This window comes from Macrotis lagotis, chromosome 5 (assembly GCF_037893015.1).
Source record: "Macrotis lagotis isolate mMagLag1 chromosome 5, bilby.v1.9.chrom.fasta, whole genome shotgun sequence".
In the NCBI taxonomy this organism is placed as follows: Eukaryota; Metazoa; Chordata; class Mammalia; order Peramelemorphia; family Peramelidae; genus Macrotis; species Macrotis lagotis.
In genome coordinates this window covers 18100929-18125244 of record NC_133662.1, presented here as the reverse complement: position 1 = coordinate 18125244, position 24316 = coordinate 18100929, and the positions used below count along the sequence as shown (strand labels likewise).

The window sequence follows — 24316 nt, the reverse complement described above, 5'->3', positions numbered from 1 at the left end:
TAAGGATCCCGTGAGGGAGAGTCCATAATTCCTAGAAAATGCTCCCTTTTCTTTTAAACACCTCTTATTCATAGGGACACTTTCCTGTCATCAAACTTCAGGTTGTGTCTTTGCATCTTCTACTCATTCCTACTGTTTCTACTCATTTCCTGCTCATTCTTCTAGGGCTAAATAGAACCTATCTGATCACTCTTCTTACTTCCAGCCTTTCATCTATTTGAAGATGGCTATAATGTCCCCATAAGATTTCTTTTTTCTAGGCTAAACATCTTCCATTCTTACAATCTTCTTCATCTGATATAATCTTTAAGAACCTTTCCCATCCTCTCAATGCTTTCCATCTTGCCAGTTTCCTTCTTAAATTGTGCCCAGAGTCTGACTTGAGCAAACTAAAGTTAAACTCTCACCTCTTATTTTAGCCCAGCCTTCAGTAAATTGGCTTTATTGGCCACCGTATAGCCTAGTTGACTAATATTAAATTTTCAATCTGTCAGGCACAATCCCCTGCTACTGAGGAGGCTGAGGCTGGTGGATCATTTGAGCTCTGAAGTTCCATGCTATAGTGGACCAGGATGATTAGGTGTCTGCATGAAATCTGGCACTAGTATGGGGAGCCTGTGGGAGCAGGAGATCACCTGGCTGTCTTGACAGTACATAGAGTGCTGGGCCTGGAATCAGGAAGATGAGTTCAAATCCAGCCTCAGACACTTATGGCTGTGTGACCTTGGGCAAGTCACTTAACTTTTCTCTGTCTTCAGTTTCTTCAACTGTAAAATAGAAATAATAACACCTCCCACTTTGCAGGGCTGTTGTGAGAATTGAAGGAGCTAATATTATTATTATTATTTTTTGGAGCTGATTTAGCATAATCCCCTGACTCAGGAGAAGCAAACTGGATCAGGTTGGCAATGGAGCAGTTCAAAATTCCCTTGCTGATCAGTAGTGGGATTAGGACCATGAGTAGCTACTACACTTCTGGCCTGAAAGTAATAGGAAGATTCATCTCAAAAAGACCAAAAAACAAGCAAACAAGAATAAAAAAAAATTACAGTCCCCTAGGTGTCCTCCTTCACCCCACCCCTACTCTTGCCTGCTGATCTTTTTCAGACAAGTTGGTATTTAGTCATGTTTTCCCCATATTGCATTTGTGAAATGATTCTTCCAGCTTATGTGTAATTCAGTCTTGTCCTTTTTAGATTTAACCTAGAGCTCAAGATCTTTTTGGATCTTGAATGTCATCAAAGGGATGAGTTAGGGGCAACTAGGTGGTACAGTGGATAGAGCACCAGCCCTAGAGTCAGGAGGACCTGAGTTCAAATTTGACCTCAGACACTTAATAATTGCCTAGCTATGTAATGTTGGGCAAATTACTGAACCCCCTTTGCCTTGCCAAAATAAAAAGGGGGGATGTTATCCTTCCTGATTTGGTATTTTACACCATTGTTATAGTTATGCCCACGATGCCTTTATCTAAGTTGTCACCAACAATGTCAGCTACAATCAAGTCCCAGAGGCAGAGGGAATCCACTGGATGCTTCCTTTCAAATTGATACCAAACTATTAATGGCAACTCCAGGGACAGCCAGCTCTGAATCCTCCTAATCAGCACATTATCTCTCTATCTTTTCTGCAAGAATAGTATGAGAGATTTTGTCAAGTGCTTTGCTGAAATCTAAGCAAACAATGCAGACAGCATTTCCAGATTAACCCGTGTAATAATACTGCCAAAAAAGGAAATAAATGTAATCTTACATTACCTCCCTTATTGATGGGGGAAGAGATAAGCATTTAAAAAAATGCTTCCTATGTAACCAAAAAATGTGCTAAGTGATTTACAAATATCATCTCATTTAATCCTCACAATAATACTGGGAGGTGTGAGCTATTATTATCCCCATTTTACAGTTGAGGAAACCAAGGCATATAAAGGTTAGGTGACTCTCCCAGGATCATACACAATTAGTAAATGTCTGCAGCTGGATTTGAACTCAGGTCTTCCTGATTCCACACCTAGCACTCTGTCCATTGTGCCACCTAGCTTGCCTTATTGATGAAATCTTGCTGGTTCTTGGGGATTGACACTTTTCTAGATATTCACCATCTCTTTATTAATATATTCTAGAATTTTATTTGGAACCAAAGTTAAGGTCACTTTTTTCTTTTCAACATTCATTTTTAGGAGGTGGTTCATATGAGCCTCATGACTTGGACTTTTCAGGGTAGCTAAGTGCTCTCTTTTTATCTCCTAAATTATCCTGGGTTTCAGATGCCTAATAGACATTTTTGTTCTGTCCTTTCCAGTCCCAAAATCATTCTCCTTGACATAGAAAAAAGAAGCAATTCTACCCACGAGCATGTACCCAAGTGGCAGTCATATGCTTTTTATGATAGAACTTGTATAGAATCTTGTCTTCAGTGAAAGGATCAACTTGGACTAGATAGATGGTCTCTTAGGCCCCTTTCATCCCTGATATCCTATGTTCTAAGACTCCTTCTGGATCTAATGTTTTATGTTCTAATACTCTCTCTCTAGCCTTGACATTCTGTGTTCTATGTCCTAATAATCTCTGTCCTAAAGGCCTGTCCAGTCTTTACATTCTATGTTCCAAGACTCCTTCTGGACTTAACATTCTATGTGCTTGATCTCTTCCAACTCTGTCATTCTATTTTCTGGCTTGGATTCAGGTTATAACAGTAATAGTCTAGATTGTGCTATTATCATCAATCCATCAATAAGCATTTATTTACTTACCAGGCTAATCAATGGGCATGTTATCAAGATGGAAATGAAGTTATTACTATCCTTGAGAAACTTCGATTCTATTAGGAAAAGCAACTTGTACCTGAGGCTGACTGAAAATAAACACAAAATAAATGTTAAGTTAATGGGGGATGCTGGAAGGATCAGGGAAGGTGACCTCATGGAAAAGCTAGGATTGGGACTGAATCTAAGAAGTAGAGGTTAGGAGGAAGGCTATTCTGGGGAACAACCTGTGAAAAGTCATATAGGGAGGGGATGGAGGGTCCTTTGTGAGGAAAAACTAAACAGCCAATTTGACTGGAGTACAGGGCTAGTCAGGTGTAATCCACCTGGAAAAGGATGGCTGGAGCCAGATTATGAAGGACTACTTTACTTTCCAAAGAGAGGAGGAAGTCACAAAAGTTTCTTTCAAGGGAGTGACATAGTCAAACCTGAACCAAAGAAATATTTAAGAATATCTCTTTTGGCATGTGTCTGAAGATGGATTGGAGAGGAGAGCAACTTGTGATGGGGAGAGGGGAAGCCTAATTAGGAGGCTATTGCAAGAGTCCAGATGAGAAAGGTGATGAAGTCCTGAGCTAAGTTTCACTAAATAGTTGTATGATCTTGGTTGAGTCATTTCCCCCCCCAAAAAGAGTGGTTGATTTATCCCAGGTCATGAATAAAATCAGTGACAAAGGCAAAATCTGTACTGGGGTTACCTGATTATGAATACTGAGTCCTTGCCACTCCAAGGCCAATGGATGGCACAGTGGCTAGTGGTGCCAGACCTGGAGTCAGGAAGACTGAGTTCAAATCCAGTCTCAGACATCTATTAGCTGTGTAATCCTGGGTAAGTCATTTAACCTCTGTTTGCCTCAGTTTCCTTATTTGTAAAATGAGGGTGATAATTATAGCACTAACTTCCCAGGTGGTTGGGAGGATCAAATGAGATAATAATTGCAAAGCCCTCGGCACAGTGCATTACACACTGCCGCATACACACAGGACAGTTCTGTTCCATCTAACTTCTCTTGATCCCACTGGGGTTTTCTTGGCAAAGATACTGAAGCAGTTTGCCATTTCCTTCTCCAGCTCATTTTACAAATGAGGAAACTGAGGCAAACCAGGTGAAGTTACTTGTCCCAAGTCTTAGTGGATGCTATATAAATATTAGATATTATTAATGTCATTCTTTTGTGGTAGCTGTTCTTTCCATTTACTTTGTTGAAAGTCATTTTATCTATTGTTTTCTTGACTCCACTTAACTTCACTTTGCATCATTTTATGTAAGTCCTTCTATGCTTCTCTGTAGTCATGGTCATCATTTCTTATAGCACAGAAATCTTCCCTATTTATTATTATGATATCATGGTGTAGTCAAAAGTACACAAAGAATTTGTTCAGGTCCTGACTCAGCCATTTACATGTGATCTTGAACAAGTTACTCTTAGTTTAGGTTTATGGATCATTCATAAAGGGAGATTGGATTAAAGGATCCCTGAGGATCCTTCCAGTTTTCAAGCTTTGACTCTACTGCTCTTCCATTGGAAGGAGCAAGGGAAACAAAATAAGAGAGTTCAAGTTAATTTATTTCAGGCCCTGACTCCTCAGTGAATCTCTTCTATTTCTCCTAGATCAGACCAGCTGGTCATTTTGGCCATCTTTCTGTGTCACTGTTTTTCAGGCTCCTGGATTTTCTTTCAGTGGCAGTCAATCAATAAGCATCTATTCAGGGTCAGCTAGGTGATACAGCAGATAGAGTATCAGAACTGTGGTCAGGAAGTTCCATCTTCCTGAATTCAAATTGAGCCTTAAACACTTTCCAGCTGTGCAAGTCTCTTAATTCTGTTTGTCTCTTGGAAAAGATCCTGTATTAGTTTGCCATTTCCTTCTCCAGATTATTTTACAGATGAGGAAATTGAGGCAACCAGGGTGAAATGACTTGCCCAGAGCCATATTTGAACTCAAAAAGAGGCATCTTCCTGACTCCAGGCCTAGCACTCTATTTAGTCTATCATCTAACTGCATGCAGTTCCCCAGTTAATTAAATCGCAGGTCCAGTTCCAGTCTTCATCTCTGTGAGAGCTCTGAATTTTGGAATAGGAATCTGGAGATCTAGAATACTTGGGGTTCTCTAGTTTTGACTCTCTTCATCAACTTACTGTGTGAAGCTGTATAAGTCATTTATCTTCATACTCTTACTTATTCAGGTACAAGGTGCTGATAAGGTGACAATTTGAAAGGGATTAGGAAAAAGTATGCCACATGCTCTCTAAAAGCAGGGGAATTTTGTGGAGGATGGAGTGAATCCTCTAGGATTGCTAGGGTACTCAGGAGGGTCTCCCTTCCTCACAGGCAGCGGTGCATAGTAAAGAGGGATCAGCTGGGGTGGCTAGGTGGTCCGGTAGATAGAGCACCAGGCTGGAGTCAGGAGTACCTGAGTTCAAATTTGGCCTCAGACACTTAATAATTACCTAGCTGTGTGGCCTTGGGCAAGCCACTTAACCCCATTTGCCTTGCAAAAACCTTTAAAAAAAAAAAAAGAGGGCACAGCCTCTAGACACAGTAAACCTGGCTTCAAATGTGTCTCCCAAGTCTAATGTTGAAGCCATTTAACTTTCCTGCTTGTCAGGTTCTCTCCCTCATCCGTAAAATGAAGGGTTTGGAAGAAATGGCCTATGAGGGCCTTTCCAGGCTAAATTTATGGTCCTGTGATCCCTCAGCCAGAGTCAGCTAGCCCCTGGGGAGCCTGGCCCAGTGAAGGATCAGTGAGAGCGGTCACCTTTGAAGGACACTCCCTGGCTCAGCATTTCCTCAGTAAAATTATGAAGTTGTATAGAAGGTGCCCTTTGACTTTTTCTTTAAATGGCCATCTCCTTGTTGGACTCAATCTAATTCAATAAGCATTTCTCCAACACCCTCTATGTGCCAGGCCTTGTATTGGATTCTGGAGAAACAAAGACAAAAATCAAGAGTTCCTGTCCTCAAGTAGCTTACTTTCTACTGGGGGAACAATTTATAACTTGAAAATATATACAAAATAATTTCTAGAAGGAGGCTATACCTACTCTCATCTATCTATCTATCTATCTATCTATCTATCTGTCTATCTGTCTATCTGTCTATCTGTCTATCTAATACAAAGGGAAGTTTGCCAACAAGATTCCAGGGGCACAATGAAATGGGAGGAAAGAGTGTGTAAGGAGTCTAAGAAAAATGGAGCTGATTTAGTATCAGGTGACTTTGAGGAAACAGGGGCAGCTAGGTGGCACAGTGGATAAAACATCAAGTCTGGAGTCAGAAAGACCCAACTTCCTGAGTTCAAATCTAGCCTCAGACATTTACTGTGACTCTGGGCAAGTCACTTTACCCTACTTGTCTCTTGAATCGATAAAATTTGCTGCAGAAGAAAATGGCAAACCACTACAGTATCTTTGCTAAGAAAACTCCATGGACAGCTTTGGTATGCAATGGTCCTGGAAGTCAAAAAGAGTTGAATAGGCTTGAACAGCAACAAAAACGTGTCCATCTCCTGCCTTTCTATAGGCTGACACCTATGCTTAATCTTTCCTTTTCACTTCAGCTTCTTGGGATCTTCTTCATGTGCTACTTCCTACAGTCTATCTCCAAGTAGTTACTCTTCTTTCTGCAACTCCTATGTTCAAAATAAACTTTCTATATTTACATATTGTTATTCAGTCATGACAATTCTTTATGACTCCATTTGGGGGTTTTCTTGCAAAGATACTGGAATAGTTTCCATTTTCAGATGAGGAAACTGAAGCAAACAAGGGCTAAATGATTTGTCCAGGGTCACACAGCTAGTAGAGATCTGAGGCTGGATTTGAACTCAGATCTTCTCAACTCCTGGTACTCTATCCACCAGGGCCACCTAGGTGTCTCACATGTTACTTTTCATTGTTTGTACTGGTTTCCCCAGTAAAACCTGAACTCCTAGAATGCACAGATTATATTGGTTCTGTTCAGCCTTGCCCAGTAGCTGGCAAAAACTTGTTAGTTGAATTCCCTCAGGGCCCTGATCTCTGATTGCTGTCCTGAGGCAGAATTACTTGTTTAAGTGGGAAGAACTGAGAAATACAGGAACCTGGCTTCTGCCACAAACTAGGTGTCAAATACTGGGGGATCTGAAAAAATGAGAGGGTTGGACTAGGCCACCTGCTTGGTGGCTCCCTATTGCCTCCAGGAGCAGATACAAAGTGATCTCTTAGCTATTCAAACCCTTGTCTCCCTTTCCAACCTTTTTTTTTTTTTTTTTTTTTAGGTTTTTGCAAGGCAAACGGGGTTAAGTGGCTTGCCCAAGGCCACACAGCTAGGTAATTATTAAAGTGTCTGAGAACGGATTTGAACCCCAGGTGATCCTGAATCCAGGGCCGGTGCTTTATCCACTACGCCACCTAGCCGCCCCCCTTTCCAACCTTTTTACACCTTACTCCTCAACTCAAACTCTTTGATTCAGTGACACTGACTTCCTGGTTGTTCCACCAACAAGACTCTCCATCTCTAGGTTCCAGGCAATACTATCTGGCTGCCCACTTGTCTGAAATGTTCTCCTTCCTCCACTCTGACTATTGACCTCCCTGGCTTCCTTTAAGTCCCAACTAAAATCCCACCTCCTACAGCAAGACTTTATCAACCCCTCTTAATTTTAGGGCCTTCCTTTTGTTAATAATCTCCTATTTATCCTGTATACAGTTTGCTTTATATAAATTTGTTTACATGTTGTTTCCCCCATTAGATTGTAAACTCCTTGAGGGTTGGGACTGTCTTTTGCCTCTTTTTATATCCCCAGTGCTTAAATGATTGGCATATATTGTTGCTCTATCATCATTGACTCTTCAGGATACATCAGGTGCTTATCTTCCAAAGCCTGTTCAAGTTCATGTTAATCATCTCTGTGACTTTATATATCCATCCCATTCTCTTCTGACCCTTTTTGTTTTGCCTTCAATCTTTCCCAACATCAGAGTCTTTTCCAAGAAGTTCCATCTTCTCGGCTTCAGTGAATAATCTCAGTTAATTTTAAGTATTGACGATCTGATCTCCATGCATTCCAAAGGACTCTCACAAATCTTCTCTAGCACTACAATTTGTAAGCTTCCATTCTGTAACACTCAGCTTTCCTTAGAGTTCAGCTCTCACAGCCATATATAGCTACAGGCACATAGAAGGTGTTTAATAAATATTGATTGAGTTCATTGAATCAAATATATTGGCAGGGTGAAAGTCAACTCCCTTAGCCTCTCACCTCAGTTTTCTCCTTTATAAAATGGTATCAGACTGGATGGCCTCAGAAGTCCCATCTACCTCTAAATCTCTCACCCTACAATTTTATGCCTGTCTTCATGAACTCTTCCCACTCCAGATGTGATTGGGTTCTCTGCAGATGTGACTGACCTACATGTAGGTTTTAGGTAAGGCTCTTTGCAGAGCATCCCATTCCAACTGTGCCAGCTTTGCATTCTTGCCTTCTAATTGGCGCCTGGTCCCTTTGTGGAGAAGAACAAGAGCCCTGTCAGTGAGCTGCCATCACTCCCCCTATTCTCCACCTCTCCCACCCCCAACGCCGACTGGTGCTGCCAGGCCCCTTGGACTAGCCCCCTCACCAGTCTTCTCTTACTGTAATCAGACTTCGTCTGTCTGCACTGGTGGAGGGGGTTGAAAGAGGGGGAAAGCATGGGCCAAATGAGGCTTGAGTCTAGGCTATAAGCCTGGGTCTGGAATATTGGGCGGGGGTGAGGGGAAGGTGGGTTTGATGAGTGGCCTAGCAAGAGATATCCCCTAACTCACCACAGCTCCTTGGAGCTGTAAAAGAGTAAGTGTGGCTGAGGGTTGGTGGGGTTGGAATTGTCTTCTAGCTCCAGCTGAACCAGAGGGGCCAGGATTTAAAGAAAGCTGCTAATAAGATTAGCTGCCTGCCCCAGGTTTCCCTCTACTTCGCCTCTCCCCAGGGTCCAGTCTTCCAGGGGCTGAGGTTGGAGAAGCCTTTCCGGATTCCACTCAGCCAGGGAAGGGCTTTGAGGGAGGGCTCGATCCCATGGCTCCTCCCTATCCCCATCCCCCCTGCCCCAGACACGTGGGTAGATTATTCTCCTCAGGCTCCAGCCAGTATCCTGATAAACTGCCAGAGCTCTTGTCTCAAAAATATTTTGCAAGTGATCTGGCATATACCTTGTATATGATTCAAAAGGCACAAAAATTCCTCCCTCTCCCCAGTAAATTCAGTCTGAAAAACAGCTCATCTAGTTCCCTAGCATGGAGGGTGGGTGGGGGAAGACTTGTGTCTGCCCTTCATCCTCTCCCTCCCCCACCCTTTTGTCCTCCTCCACCCAGTCGGCTCCTTCTTCTACTCCCTCTCCTTTCCATTCCACTTCCCTATTCCTGGGAAAAACACTTCTGTGAAGAGCTTCTGTGTAGGCCCCTTTCCCCTTCTTTCCATGTCTCCTATTGACTACATTTTCCCAGCCAGAGGTGAGCACTCAGGAGGTGGGACAGTGTGAAGGAGCTGGTGTGTGGCCAAGTGGTGGTAGTGGTGGTAGTAGTAGTTTGAAGGCTGGACTTGCAATTCCTGGATTTCATACTCAGCTTGATGACCCTGAACAAGTCACTTACTCTCTAAATTATTTCCTCACTTGTAAAAGGTCTATAGCAACTCCTCACCTTAAAGAGCTCTTTAAATGAGAGCTGCTATTCTACTCATCAAAAAAAGATTACGTGAGCCCTTGAAAAAATAATGAACACAGTCTGTGGGGATCTGGATCTGGTAGTCTGGATGAGAGGTAGACTTTGGGAGAGAGACCCGAATTCAAATACTGCCTCAGACACTCTGTGATAGTCAAATTAACAATGCTAGACTTTAGTTCCTCATAGTTCCTGAGGTTTCTTTCATCTCTACATTTTTGTTTTGGTAACTATGGCATAGTTATTAAACTGAAATGAATTTTTATTATAGAATTTTACTTAGATTTTTAAAAAATGAAATTTCATTTTGTTTTTTTGAAATGGATATTATTTTTGTTGTTGTTTAGTGGTGTCTGACTTTTTCTGATCCTGTGGACAATATCATACCAATACTGTTCAGAGAGGTTTTTATGACAAAAATACTTAATGGGTTCGCCATTTCCTTCTCCAGGAATTAAGTCAAACAGGTTAAGTGACTTGCCCAGGGTCACACAACTAATAAGTTGTCTGAATTGGGATTTGAACTCAGATTTTCCTGAGTTCCATATCTAGTACTCTATCCATTAAGCCACCTAGCTCCCTCCATTATTTTTACTCCTTGGCAAAACTGAGATACAATGAGTTGGGTCTCAGGATCTGGGTTTCAATACTGGCTTTGTTGCTTGCATGTTGGTGTGCACAGTCTCAAATAATGGGATCCAGTTCAAATTTAACCTTTTGGTTTACACTATGAGTATGACCTTGAGTAAACCTTTTAATCTGTCTGAGTCTCTGTTTCCCCATTTGTAAAATCAGAGGGTTGGACTGGATAACTTTTTTTTTAAGCTTTTGCAAGGCAATGGGGTTAATTGGCTTGTCCAAGGCCACACAACTAGATAATTATTAAGTGTCTGAATCCGGATTTGAACTCAGGGACTCCTGATTCCAGGGCCAGTGCTCTATCTACTGTGCCACCTAGCCACCCCTAGGACTGGATAACTTTTAACCTTTCTTAGAAAATGTTCTTAGCTCCTTAGAAATCAAACCATAAGCTTCTACTGATTGTTTACAGTGTTCAAAGCACTCTCTGGAATACAAAGAAACGTAAAACAATCCCTGCCTTCATAGAGTATGTATTCTAATGAATGAATGACATAACATGTAAATAAACAGATGCATATGAGATACAAGCAGAGTAGATGGAAGTTAATTACAGAGGAGAAAACCCAAACAACTGTGGAGGGGATTTAGGAAAGGCTTCCTGGGGACTTGAGGCAGGGAGACCAATTTGGAGTACTCTGCAATGGTCCAGGTAAGAGATAATCAAAGTTTGAGAGGTTGTTAAAATGAAGACAATTTAATCAGTTAACCTTTGAGGGCCCTTTATTCTACATCTTGGGATTCACTGCTAGGTTGTCAGCTGCCTCATTGGAGGAGTTTGGGGAAGATACAATGAGAAATGTGAATTTCTGTGCCTTATGTCCCAAAGACTAGTAAGAATAAGGAATCCCCTTGGTATAGTGGCAGTGTTCAAATTTGCATTGCATTTTTCCATTGGCCTGGAACCAGTGACCATACAATTATAGCACTGAATAGTGCAAATGTTGGCTGGTAGGTTGGTTTCTTGTCCTTCATTATTGAAAACCAAAATGACATCACTATGTTTGAGACAAATTGCAATGTGTCCTACTGTGGCTGATCAGACCAATACCTCATATTGGTATGAGCTTGGGATGCTCTACCACAGGTTGGGCACAAATAGTCCATGTGAACACCTGGGGTGAGTACTCTAAACTTACATATGTCACATTTCCTTTGCTTCAATTCTGTCTTCCTCATACAGTGCAGCACGCTTATTGATGAGGGAATGCCATACTGGGTCATTCTGTGCTCCCATGTCTCCCATGCTGTACAATCAATTCTAAAGTTCTTCAATGAGACCTTTAGGGTGTCTCAGTATTGCTTTTTCTGACCCCCTTGTGAGTGCTTGCCCTGTGTGAGTTCTCCATAAAATAGTTTTTTTGGCAAGCGCATGTCTTTCATTCTAACATGTCCAGTCCATCATAGTTGCACTCTCTGTGGTAATGTTGGAATGCTAGGCATTGTATTTTCTGCAAATGTGAATAGATTATAAATAACCACCTTAATTATTCATACTAATTGAGTCCTAACTATGCTTAGTAAAGCATTGTACACATGTGTATTTTGATATTTTATCCTAGGAAAACCTTTTGAATATGGTAACACTGCTTTCATGGCCAAATTGTTCCCTTGAGTTTACAAGTAGAATTTATTTTTTTTTAGCAGTTTGTAGGTTTATACAGGTGTTGCAGGTGGAAACATAGTTGATGAGGGTCAAACAGGATAAGGAATATGAAGTGGTTTTTTTTTTAAATATGTGTTATACAAACTAATGTGATTTTTTTTTTTTGCCAGCAACAGGTAGTTATGGTTAATGGTCAACTGATGACCCACAGTATTAACCTGAGGGGATGGTTTATGTTTAGATTAAACCAAAACATCAGCATATAGATGTATGAGATCCTTCTCACTAGTCATAGAAAGTCAGATCTGAAAAGGATGGTTGAGCTCATTTTTATAGATAAGGAAATTGAGGATCAATGAAGGGATTCACCCAATATCACATAACTAATTAAGTGACCCAATCTAGATTTGAACTCAGGTCTCTACCTCCCTTTGCTTCCTTTGGTAGTGGAAACACAGGCCCTGCCTAAAAGGAGCATTCAGTCTGATGGAAAAGTATTCTTCAGGCCTCCTGAAGCAGCTAGATGACTCAAGTAACTAACCTCAGACACTTATTAGCCATGTGACCTTGGCTGAATCACTTAATCCCTCTCTGCCTTAGTTTCCTTATCTGTAAAGTGGGGACAATTACAGCAAGTACTTCCTAGGACAATTGTGAGGATCAAATAATTCTTATAAAGCACTTCACAAATTTCAAAGGATTATATAAAAAACTATTATTGTTATTTCTAGCCTGGTTTGGTGTTCAGCACACTTTAAGAACTCTGTAAATGTTTATACAATTAAACCAAATTGCTTATGTATGTCCTTATTGATTTCAATGAAACTTTCTGCCTCTTAAAGAGGGAATTCTCCTGTAGCTAGACTTACACAAATAATTGAATAGCACATAACCCCTTAGGCCACTGTTAAACATTAACCCCTTGTTAAGCACTAATGTGTGGTGTGGGTAAGTTTATTGTTCATCATGGTAGGAGGATGAGAAATGAACTGGAAGGAACCTCAGAGGTCATCACCAAACCCTTATTTTAGAGAGGAGGAAACTGAAGTCCAGAGGTAGTGACCAGGGTTAGGGGAGAAGTAGCAGAGTGGGGGCTTGAACCTACAACCACTCCTCCCACTATACCATCCTGCCTCCCATAGACTACTGATCTTAGTCTCAGAGAGACCTGGGCTCTGAGGAAGCTTGATGTTGCAACCGATAGTGTTGGACTTGGATTCAGGAAGCAGTTATTTGATTGTTTTTCAGTCATATCCTATTCTTTGTAAGTCCATTTGAGGTTTTTTTTGGTGAAGATATTGGAGTGATTTGTGTTTTCCTTCTTCAGCTCATTTTATAGATGAGGAATCTGAAGCAAACAGGGTGAAATGACTTGTCCAAGTTCACAGTCAGTATGTGTCTAAAGTCAGACTTGAACTTGATGAATTTTCCTGATTCCAGGCCCAGAATTCTGTCCAATGAGTTCAAATCTAACCTTAGACATTTACTAGCTATGTGACCCTGGAACAGTCACTTAGCCTAAGTTAAGTGGATCTGTTTCTTCATTTGTAATTGCAGCATCACTTCATGGGGCCCAAAGGAGGCAGTGTCTGTCTGGTGCTTTGCAAAGCACTACTTAAATGTTCATAATCATGGTGCTGCTCTTTAGGGTGAGCATGAGTTCCATGGGTCCTTTGCTTCTCCCACAGGGATCCTACTAGCCTTTGGGCACCTGCAGCCAGCTGCCATGGCGTCCCGCATTGGCCTTCGAATGCAGCTCATGAGGGAGCAGGCTCAACAGGAGGAGCAGCGGGAGCGGATGCAGCAACAGGCTGTGATGCACTACATGCAGCAGCAGCAACAGCAGCAGCAGCAGCAGCTGCCAGGGCCTCCCACCCCAGCCATCAACACGCCAGTGCACTTCCAGTCTCCACCTCCTGTGCCAGGAGAGGTCCTGAAGGTACTACCCACTTTGGATTAATTCCTTCTACCCTGCTAATACTGCTGTCCCTCCTGGGGCTCATGACTCTCTTGACACTATCTTTTCCTTTCTCTTTGGGGCTGTAGGTACAGTCCTACCTGGAAAACCCCACCTCTTACCATCTACAACAGTCACGAGACCAGAAGGTTCGGGAGTACTTATCTGAGACTTATGGGAACAAGTTTGCTGCTCACATCAGCCCTGCCCAGAGCTCCCCAAAGCCGCCTCCAGCTGCTTCCCCTGGGGTCCGGCCCAGCCATGTGCTCCCTTCCTCTGCGGGCAATAGTGCCCCCAACAGCCCCATGGCCATGCTCAATATTGGCTCCAATCCAGAGAGGGAGGTGAGTTGGACCAAGGGTCTACTTCCATGGACTGGTTGGGTTCAAGAGCCAGTATTGGGCTCCCTGGGAACATGGGAAGCCTTCAAGGAACAGTCAGTTTGATATGGACCCTCAGGGAGCTTCCAGTCCACTGGGAGAGTAGTATCTGTCTTCGGGCATCTACAATCTGAAAGGGGAAGACTTGGCCCCTGTCCTTGAATAGCCCCTATTTTGATGGGTTCCTAGGTTAAATAAGTTGTTGAGGATCACTGAGGAAAGAATGGGAATGGGGTCCCTTCAAGACCTTATATGACTGTCAGAGTGATGACAGTAAATTCACCTGGTTTTCCCAGCTGTGTTATAATGTCACTGCTGTGACAGGAACATGAAGATGGCAGCATTGGAAGGGACCTCAGAGTTGTCATCTAGTCCAACCTGGGCTTCAACAGAAACTCCCTCTGTAGCATCCCTGAGAAGTGGCCTCCAGTGATGGAGCACTCATAGCTATTGAGGAAGCTCATTCCACTTCTGGACTGTTTGACCTCTCCCAGGAGAATGGGTGAATGAGAACCATTTGTTCCAAGAGTCATGAAGAAGGATAAAGCAAGCACCTCAGAACTTGGTCAGACATCAAAGGTGCCAAAACATCCACTGCATCCCAGGTCATTGCCTGTCACCCTGATTTTTGTCCTGCCATTGAACTTCGATGACTCTGGAAGAGAGAGTGAGGCTAATGACTTTGTGCAGCTCTGCCTTCTTTATGTCCAATTAATGCACAAGTCAAGATATTACCCCATGATGTTGTCATTAGTCCTCTTTCAAACAAAGGATAAACAACAAAAATTTTAGGAAATTTTTCCTGAAATTGGTAGACAACATCTCCTGGCCTTGAAATTCCCTGTAAAAGTGATATCATAGGTTCAATTCCCATTAAGCAAAAATATGTCTCCATATACCCAGCTCTCCTACTTCTTCCTTTCCATGCTAAATAAAACATATCTCTAGTCTCTGTTCCTCCATCAGCTCCTGAGGTACTTGAGAAATGCAGTCATGTTTCACCTCTATCTCAGACCCCTCTTTGTTTTCATGATAAATATCCCAAGTTTCTTCAACTGATCTCACTCTGGCCTGGTTTTAAGTTCCCTTATTGTCTGAATGAATTTCAACTTTAATCTCTGGCTTAAAATGTGGTGCTCCAAACAAGACTACAACTGGGACCTGGCTTGGGAAGAAGATCCTATTCTCTGGGTGTTGTGTTTCCACTGAGCTTTGGTTCCCATCAGCTTATGGAACTACTGAGTCACACTGTTGAACTAGGACTGAGAACCTCCCCGCCTCAATTTAGCAAACAGTTATGATCACTTACTGTAAAAGAAAGGTAAATAGAAAACAAACTTGTATTAATCACCTATATATACCAGTCACTGTTGTAAAAACCCAACAAACATTCTCTTACTTGATCTTCACAACAGTCCTGACAAGATCCCACTTTACAGATAACGAAAATGAGGCAGACTGAATTTAACTGACTGGCCCGGTGTCATGCAACTAGTTAGTGTCTCTGGCTAGATTTGAAGATGGGTCTTCCTGACTGCAAGCCTATCTCTGTAGCCACTGCATCACCTAGTTTTGCCTCTGAGCAAAGCTCCCCTGGGGGAGATTGATTCTTATCCTTCCATTATCAAAGAGGACCAAAATGACATTATGTTTGTGACAAATTACAGTGTGACCAGCAGTGGCTGATCAGCCAATACAAGCTTGGAATACTCTACCACAGAAAGAGATAGTGTTAGGAGAAGACAGAGACTTTGCACTCATGGAGTTGAGTCTTCTAGGAGCTGTTAATCAGGGCACCTAGGGGTTGGAAATTGCTTGCCATACCCCCAGATTCCCCAAGTCTGTGCTTGTCTCTCCCCCTGGAGTTTCTTAGCCTTAAGGAGAAAGAAGTCAGGTTGGGTGGAAGAGCAACAGATCACTGACTGAGGTTTCTGGTCATTTTCTGTCCACTTAATTTCTGCTTTAGAAGTAGATCTCTGGCCTCTCTTCCTCCCAACTCCATACCTTATCCACCCTTTCCTCAAGTAGAAAATGCCAAGGACAGATGACTTACATGCACCATTTTTCTTCCAGCTCGATGATGTTATTGACAATATTATGCGCTTGGATGACGTCTTGGGGTACATCAATCCAGAGATTCAGATGCCCAACACGGTACTGACCACCAGGGTGGGAGGGACAAGCAGTAGGGTCTTCATATCTTGGGGGATACAGGAGCAAGATGAGACATAGATGAGATAGACAGTCACAGAATTTCCTAACTAGTTCAACCTTGTCATTTTATAGAGGAGGAACTAATGTCTAGTGAGGGATGTGACTTGCCTAAGGTCACATAGATAATAAGTGATCAGTGTGCTTCCTACCTCTCTATTTACTACACACACATAAGACAAACAGAGAAAGATACAAAATATAATTAAGTGGCTGATTATATGGCACAGCCTATAAATACTATTAGAATTATGAGAAGAAGTAATTCAATGAACACTGGAGGAGACCAGGAGGAGGCCTTCCCAGAGGAGGTAGGATTGAAACCCAGTCCTGAAGGAGAGGGAGTGAGGGTGAGGTATGGGAGAGAGAGAATTGGACAAAGAAGGGGACAGTATGAACAAAGACAAGGAAGCAGCATTAAGTACTGAGTTTCCTTGGTTCAGACAGGACTGGCCTACCTGTGTTTTTGACTAGGAAATCGCAGTTGAAGCCTTCATTATCTCTTCTTGGCCTGGTGGATAAATGGGTGCAAGTGTTCTCTTTGTGGGAGGAATGGGACATGAGTCCAGTCAGTCTCATGGGAACAGACCCTCGGGCAGCTAAGCTGATGAACATTCCTTCGGACATCCTGGGAGACCTGGATCCTCAAGAGAGGCTGTGTACTAGGTTAAGTCTGTACTAGGTTAAATCCTGGTTTAGGATTTAGGAGACTTGAGTTCTAGCCCCCACTTTAACACTAATTCCCTCTGTGACCCTGGGCAAGTGACTCTTTGTAACTTAATTTCTTATCTGTAAAATGGCAATAAATCACATCAACATATCTAGCCTGCCCCAGAGGGAGTTTGTGAGGCTCAAAAATGACAGGATTTGAAAGGGTTTGATAAGACAGCAACCTCTCTAGGAAGGTGAGGTTTTGGAATTCTCCCCTTCCTCAAAAACCATCCCAGCCCCTTCCTCACAGGTCTCCCCATCTCATTCCAGCTGCCTAAACTTTAGAAACGTAGATGAACTGGTTGTCCCCATGCTTCCTGGCCCCTGCCCTTGCCAGTGAAGGAAAAAATTTGATTGCTGTTAGAAGTAGTCAGGCTTAGTAGGTTAACAACTCAGAGCTGGCTTGGGCTGGTTTGGGCCTGAGCTGAAAACTAGGAGAGTTTGAGAGAGAGAGAGAGAGAGAGAGAGAGAGGGAGAGAGAGATTTTTGTGTGTGTGTGTGTGTGTGTGTGTGTGTGTGTGTTTTGTGTGTGTTTTGTGTGTGTGTGTGTGTGTGTGTGTGTGTGTGTGTGTGTGTGTGCCTGTCTGTGAACTGTGTGAGCTTGTCAGTGTAATCAGAAAGTCCTTAACCCTTGGAATTTAAAGTAAAGCCCAGAAATCCTTTAAAAGGATAACTCGGATCCTGAATTCTTTCTTGTTATTTGTTTGTTTGACCAGTTCTTTCTTGTTTTTTACATCAGTTACTTCCTCCTCTGCCCTCTTCCCCATCCACCTACACATGCACATACAGGCATTGCATCACAGCCAACCTGATGAGTTTAGAATTTAGTGCCTGAAATGTGACTTAGTTCATACCCTTAGATACAGTGCTTCCTTTATTGGGCAAAAATGGCAAGGAGGTCAAAAACAGAAATAAAGGTGCCCACAAATTCTACCTTGTGAAAAATGAAAAATAATTAGACCAAATCTACTGACACAGCAGGGAGTTTAGAACATATGTGCCTGTAGGCCCCTACCTCTCAGTCAGCAGGGAAGTATGTTTCCTTTTTTTTATCTTTTAGGACCACATTGGTCATTGCATTTGAGTTCTGCTGCCTTTTAGTGTCATTTTCGATTTGTGATTGTTACCATTGTGGTCACTTCCAGCTTACTTCTTGCCCCTTGCCCACCCCCCCAACCCCAGATGGCCTCCTTAGGGTAAAAATCTCCTTTGAAAGCTGACCCTTCCTTAATTTCTGACAAGTGAGATTCTCACCCATCTTTCTTTCCTTTATCCCACAGCTGCCTCTGTCTAGCAGCCACCTCACAGTATACAGTGGAGACCCTCAGGTCACAGCCTCCCTCGTAGGTGTTACCAGCAGCTCCTGCCCTGCTGACTTGGCCCAGAAGAGAGAGCTCACAGGTTGAAGACCCACTCTGCCTCCTAAATCCCTTTCCTACCTTGTTTTTCCACTCCTCCTTCCTGCACCCATTTTGCTGCTGATTACTCTTGACTCTCTTCTCTCCCATCTGGTTATAGATGCTGAGAGCCGAGCCTTAGCCAAGGAACGGCAGAAGAAAGACAATCACAACCTCAGTAAGTCCAACTGACCCCTTCTTCGATTTCCTTCATCCCATTTCCTTTCCCATTCAATCCATCCAAAAGTATATACTTGGGGTGGCTAGGTGGCGTAGTGGATAAAAGCACCGGCCCTGGAGTCAGCAGTACCTGGGTTCAAATCCCGTCTCAGACACCTAGCTGTGTGGCCTTGGGCAAGCCACTTAACCCCGTTTGCCTTGCAAAAACCTAAAAAAAAAAAGTATATACTCCTATTTCCTGATGTTACTTCTGGATGAGCTACTTCAAGTGATCTGTTGTTCAAAATAGGTTTATAAGATCACAAGATCATTCATAGGTCTAGGGCTGAAAGGGACCTCAGAGGCATCTACTAGTCTAACCCCCTCATTTTGCTGATGAAACTTGAGGTCCAGGGAGTGCCCAAGGTCACATAACTGGAAGTACCAGAGTCAGAATTTGAAGCTGAATCCTCTAACTCCAGAGTTCCTTTCTATTATTCTCTGCTTTGCTCCATGGTTTGATTTTTATTTAAAAAAAAACCAAACAAAAAAACAATGAGAGAAAGATCCCTTCCCTTCCCCCCTTCCCTTCCCAAACCTCCCATTGAGGGTTGAAATCTGAATCTTCACTACAGCTTTAGGGTTAACCATTATCTTCTCTATCTATTCCCTCCCCTCCCTCCCCTTTAAGATTGATGTCCCTTTGAGGTATATTAACTTAAGATCTTTATACTTTAGTTCAAATTAGAGTGTCAGATGACTTCTTCCTATCTTGGAGTATAGAAAAAAGGCAGTAAAATGAGCAACCTGGGCTTCATGAGGGAAGGGATCCTGCTGTGGGGTGAAAAACACTAGGCTGAAAGTTAGAAGGGCTGGTTTCTAATTCCATCTTTGCACTTAATTACCTGTATTACCTTGGGAAAGTCACTGCCCCCTTATAGACTTCACTTATAGAATGAAGGAATTAGACCAAATGATTTTCAAATTATTTTCTAACTCTAGTTTTCATTCTATAATTCTATGCTGAAAGGGAAAGAGAGTACATTGAAGTGAAGGGTAGAGGCAAAGGGGAGTAGTTGAAGATACTCCAAGTACTAAACAGCTTTGTATAGGGCCATCTTTGTCTCTGAAAAGATGGGGGGGGGGGTTACAGTGAATAAAATACTGGTCTTGAAGTCAGGAAGACTCACTTTCCTGAGTTCAAATCTGGCCTCAGATACATGTTAGCTATGTGACCCTGGGCAAGTTATTTAACCCTATTTGCCTCAGTTTCCTTATTTGTAAAATGAGCTAGGGAAGGAAAGTATCTTTCAGTATCCTCAAAGAGAACCTCAAATGGAATCATAGAGAATCAGTCAGCTTTGTATTGAAACCCCTTACCATCTTACTCTCTTGTCCCCTTTCTCCTCCCTTTGTGGACGTATTTGCTTTGGGATTGAAGCAAGGTCACAGAATATGACTCCCACTTTGGATGTGGCCTCTTCCTTACTTCTACCCTTCCTAGACTTAGACCCTATTTCCTCATCCATAAAATAAAAAGTATTGGACTCAATGAGCAGCTCTACAACTATGATACTTTTATCTGAGACATGGAGATTGGTTGTGTCTCATCTGGACCTTAAGGCTATGCTTCCCTTTAGTTTCAGGGATTCCCACAGTCAGACCCTGGGGCTCCAAGGTAAAAGATACCCTGATTCTTCCTAACTATTTGTGTCTCCCTCACCCCCTCTCATCGGTCTTTCATTCTTAGTTGAAAGAAGGCGAAGATTCAACATCAACGATCGAATCAAAGAGCTGGGCATGCTGATTCCCAAGGCCAATGATCTGTAAGTTCAGACTTTGGGAAGTGGGAATGGAATGGGAAAGTGGTGAAATTAGAGGAGTTAGAAGTTAGGAGAGCATCAGCTACTTAGGAAGTTGTATGTCTTGTGAACCTACTGTGAGAGACAGAAGACTGAGCATCAGGAGTCCTAGGGTCTGATTTCTGATCTTAGTTTTGCTAAATTTATTAGTTAGCTAAATTATTTTATCTTTCTTAGCCTCAGTTTCCTTTTTTGTCAGATGAAGACTGCATGCTCATAGGGTTGCTAAAGGCAAAGAACTTCTTAACTAGGAAAATTCACAAAAAATAAAGACTTCTCAAGAATTTTGTAAAAAAAACAAACCCTAAATGACCAGGGATCAACCTAGATCTGAGTAGGCCAGGCAAAGTCCTGGGTAGATTTTTTAAAAATGATGACTATCTACAGTGTGTGTTGATTAAGTATAAGTTTAGTATTATCATACCAACAAGATTAAAATTAGGTGGTACAGGGGATCAATGATTAACGTTGATGAAGCCAGAACTTTGGAGGACAAGACCCCTGATTGTGGGGAAGACAAAAAAGAATGAATCATTGTCTTTACCCACACAGAGATTATAGTTTAGGTGGAAGAGCCAACCATCCATCCATCCATCCATCCATCCATCCATCCATCCATCCAAACCAAGTACTGGAAGCTCATTGTCTAGAGTATGGCACCCAAGTAAATTTTTGGTGGCACAGTGAATAAAGTGCCAGGCCTGGAGTCAGGAAGACTCCATTTATGAGTTAAAATCTGACCTCAGACACTTACTGGCTGATTGACCATTTTTGCCTCAGTTTCCTTATCTGTAAAAGGAAACCTGATTTGTTGCTTACAACAATCAAGTGAGATAATACTTGCTAAAGCATTTAGCACATGTTTGTCACACAGTGAACCCTATGTAAATATTAGTGATTATCAATTATGATCACAGGAAGTAGTCAGAGAAGGTTTCATGAAGAGCATGGGACTTGGGGGGAAATGACAAAAGGGGTTGGGAGGTAGCATTCTGAGCAAACATGCAGGGCCTGGATTGCCCAAGCCTTGGGTAAATAAGGTAGGACAGATTGGAGAGGTAGTTTTGAACCAGGCTCTCCAAGGCCTTGAATGCCCAATTGATGAATTTGGCCTTGATCCTAGAGATATTAGGATTTTGAGCAAGAGACTGATAAGTTCAGAGATCTAGATCTACTTTAGGAAGACTAAAATGGTTACTATATGAAGAATTGTTTTGAGAAGGAAGAGATTAGAGGCAAGGAGACCAGATAGAAGCTTATTAGAATATTCTATGGAGCAGGGACAAGATTCTGCTTCTCTACCCCTCCCAAGAGATGGGAACTGGAAACAGGGATTAGAAGTTTCTTATAAGAGGAGGCCTGCTCTCAGGATCATGGAGGACAAAAGTGATTTGTGACCCTCTCTTGTTTCAGGGATGTACGCTGGAACAAGGGGACTATCCTGAAGGCCTCAGTGGATTATATTCGTCGGATGCAGAAGGATCTACAGAAATCCAGGGACCTGGAGAACCATTCTCGACGTCTTGAAATGACAAACAAACAGTTGTGGCTTCGCATTCAGGTCTGACCTCCTGATCTTTAACACTGGGGTGGAAAATCTCATAATCTTCAAAATGTGGGCCTGTGACTTTTGGGGTATAGGGCAAGCAGGTGCCAGGCCTAGAATTTGGAGATATGGATTCTAGTCTACTGGCTCTGACACTTGGTGGCTGTGTGACCTTGGCCAAATCACTTTCCTTCTCTGGGACTCTGGTTTCTCCTCTCTTACTTAAACTAGAATCACATGGGCAGCTAGGTGATGCAATGGATTGAGCACCAGCCCTAGAGGCAGGAGGATCTGAGTTCAAATCCTGCCTCAGACACTTGACACTAACTAGCTGTGTGACCTTGGGCAAGTCATTTAACCCTGATTGCCCTGCATCCAGGGTCATCATCTCCAGTCATCCTGATTCATATCTGACCACTGGACCCAGATAGCTCTGGAGGAGAAAGTGAGACTGATGACCTCTCACAGTACCCCCCCCTCACTCAAATCCAGTTCATGTATTTGTCATGGCATCACCTCTCTGATGTCACAATCCTCCTCTAGAACAAAAGACAAAGATCATCATCATCATCAGAATCACATGGACCAGGATCACACCTGTAGAGATTGGAGGGGATGTCACAAATCCTCTAGTCCAACCCTGTCATTTTACAGATGAGGAAACCAAGAGAGGCCTAGATGACTGATGACTTGTTCAGGGTCACACTGTTTATGTCAGAGATGGGATTTGAACCTGTGTCCTGTGGCTCTTTCCATTGTATTCATCCTACCTCCCCCATCTCTACCATTCTGTAGAAGAAGGACTGGTGTCTTGGGTGTGCTGCCCCAACCCCACTGCTCTTTTCTTGCAGGAGCTGGAGATGCAGGCCCGAGTCCATGGCTTACCCACAGCTTCCCCATCTGGTGTTAACATGGCAGAATTGGCCCAGCAGGTGGTGAAACAAGAGATTCCCAGTGAGGAGGGCCTGGGGGAGTCCTTGCTCCCCACTGCTGAGCTCCCTGACCAAGAGCCTTCTCTAACCCTGCCTCCTCAGCCACCCCCACCACCCCCACCATTGCCCCCACAGTCTCCATACCAACTGGACTTCAGCCAAAACTTGAGTTTCAGTGGGAGTGAGGGGCCCCAGGGTTTCCCTGACCCTCTGGGGCCCGAGCATGGCTCCCTCTTCCCCTCCCTGTCCAAGAAGGAGCTGGACCATCTCATGCTTCTGGACGACTCCATGTTGCCCTTGACCTCTGACCCCCTCTTCTCCACCATGTCACCTGAGGCCTCCAAGGCCAGCAGCCGGCGTAGCAGCTTCAGCATGGAGGAAGGGGACATGCTGTGACCCCAGCCACCCCCCTCCCACCCCCCCCAAGAGCTGGGGAGGAGGGACAAGCCCTGGGAGGGTTGGGAGTTTGGGATGTATGATGGGGAGTCCTCCCTTTCTCCCACCTCCCTCCAATCTGCACTCATGTGTGATTAGCGACCTGTGTGGACACTGGCTCCCCAACTCCTTCCTCTCCCCACTCTTCCTAACTCTGTGTTCCCAACTCTAGGCCTCCCAACCCAGCCAGGCCCCTGACATGCAGGACGTGCTTCAAGGGACTGGGAGCTGGAGCTCTCCCCAGGGTGCCCGAGTCTCATGGGGTGCCACCCTGGCCCCCAAGACCCTATAGTTCCCAATAGCACTCTTCCCCTCCCATTACCCCTCTCTGGGGATGAAGTATGCAGGAGTAGACAGGAGGCTGTCTGCCCTTGCACAGATAGGGCTAGACCCTGTAGGCTGAAATCAGCTTGGATGGGGTGGGGTATCTGATATGGGAGAAGAGACCCAACGTGCCAGGCCTTCTTGGAGTTCTGAAGGCGCTTACAGCTCCTATCCTAACCCCTTCCCACAACCAGGCTACAAGGGGAGTGTGCATCTCCTGGGAGGGTCTCCCTGTTCCCCACCCTTAGTCCCTACCAATGGTTCAGCAATGCCCTGGTCCCATGGACCCCCTTATAGAGAGGGACTGGAGCCTAGTGCCCCTCTCTCCTCTTGCCACAGACCTGAAGTGGCCCCCCACTTTGGTGCTAACTGCCTCCTTTCCCAGGACCTTGTGAGGGTGGGGCCACAGGGGCTGTACCTTGAAGGCACAGCTCCTTAATGGGGGCTGGTGCCAGGGCAGGGGGTGAGGGTGGGGTGAGGGTACGCTGTCAGGGGCAGCCAGGCTCTGGCCTCCTCCACCTTGTGCCTTAGTAAACACTTTGCTTTGTATATCCCCTGTGTGCTGTGTCTCTGGGGGGGGGGGCTTGACAGGGCAATATCTGCTCCCCATCCTTCTGGAACTGGTCCTGGAGGGAGAAGATGCCTAGAGAGGAGGGTGGTGGACACCTCTGGAATTCCCTCTTACAGCTCCTGGTATTCAAAACTCCAATTTATG

The 24316-nt window shown here is 43.6% G+C and overlaps 1 protein-coding gene across 2 annotated transcripts in view; it reads left to right on the top strand.

Annotated features, from left to right (window-relative positions):
• TFEB (transcription factor EB) overlaps positions 1 to 24056 on the top strand; it is a 79169-nt gene extending 55113 nt beyond the window's left edge. The window contains exons 2-9 of one of the 2 annotated variants that reach the window (XM_074236912.1): positions 13376 to 13626; positions 13734 to 13988; positions 16098 to 16178; positions 18227 to 18347; positions 18465 to 18521; positions 20253 to 20328; positions 21778 to 21925; positions 22762 to 24056. In XM_074236912.1, the coding sequence (XP_074093013.1) occupies positions 13414 to 13626; positions 13734 to 13988; positions 16098 to 16178; positions 18227 to 18347; positions 18465 to 18521; positions 20253 to 20328; positions 21778 to 21925; positions 22762 to 23238 (1428 nt within the window). In that variant the 5' untranslated portion in view covers positions 13376 to 13413 and the 3' untranslated portion in view covers positions 23239 to 24056. Of the gene's footprint in view, positions 1 to 8583; positions 13627 to 13733; positions 13989 to 16097; positions 16179 to 18226; positions 18348 to 18464; positions 18522 to 20252; positions 20329 to 21777; positions 21926 to 22761 lie in introns of those variants that run through there. The other variant, XM_074236913.1, reaches the window with a different exon arrangement.
• Positions 24057 to 24316: the final 260 nt, after the last annotated feature.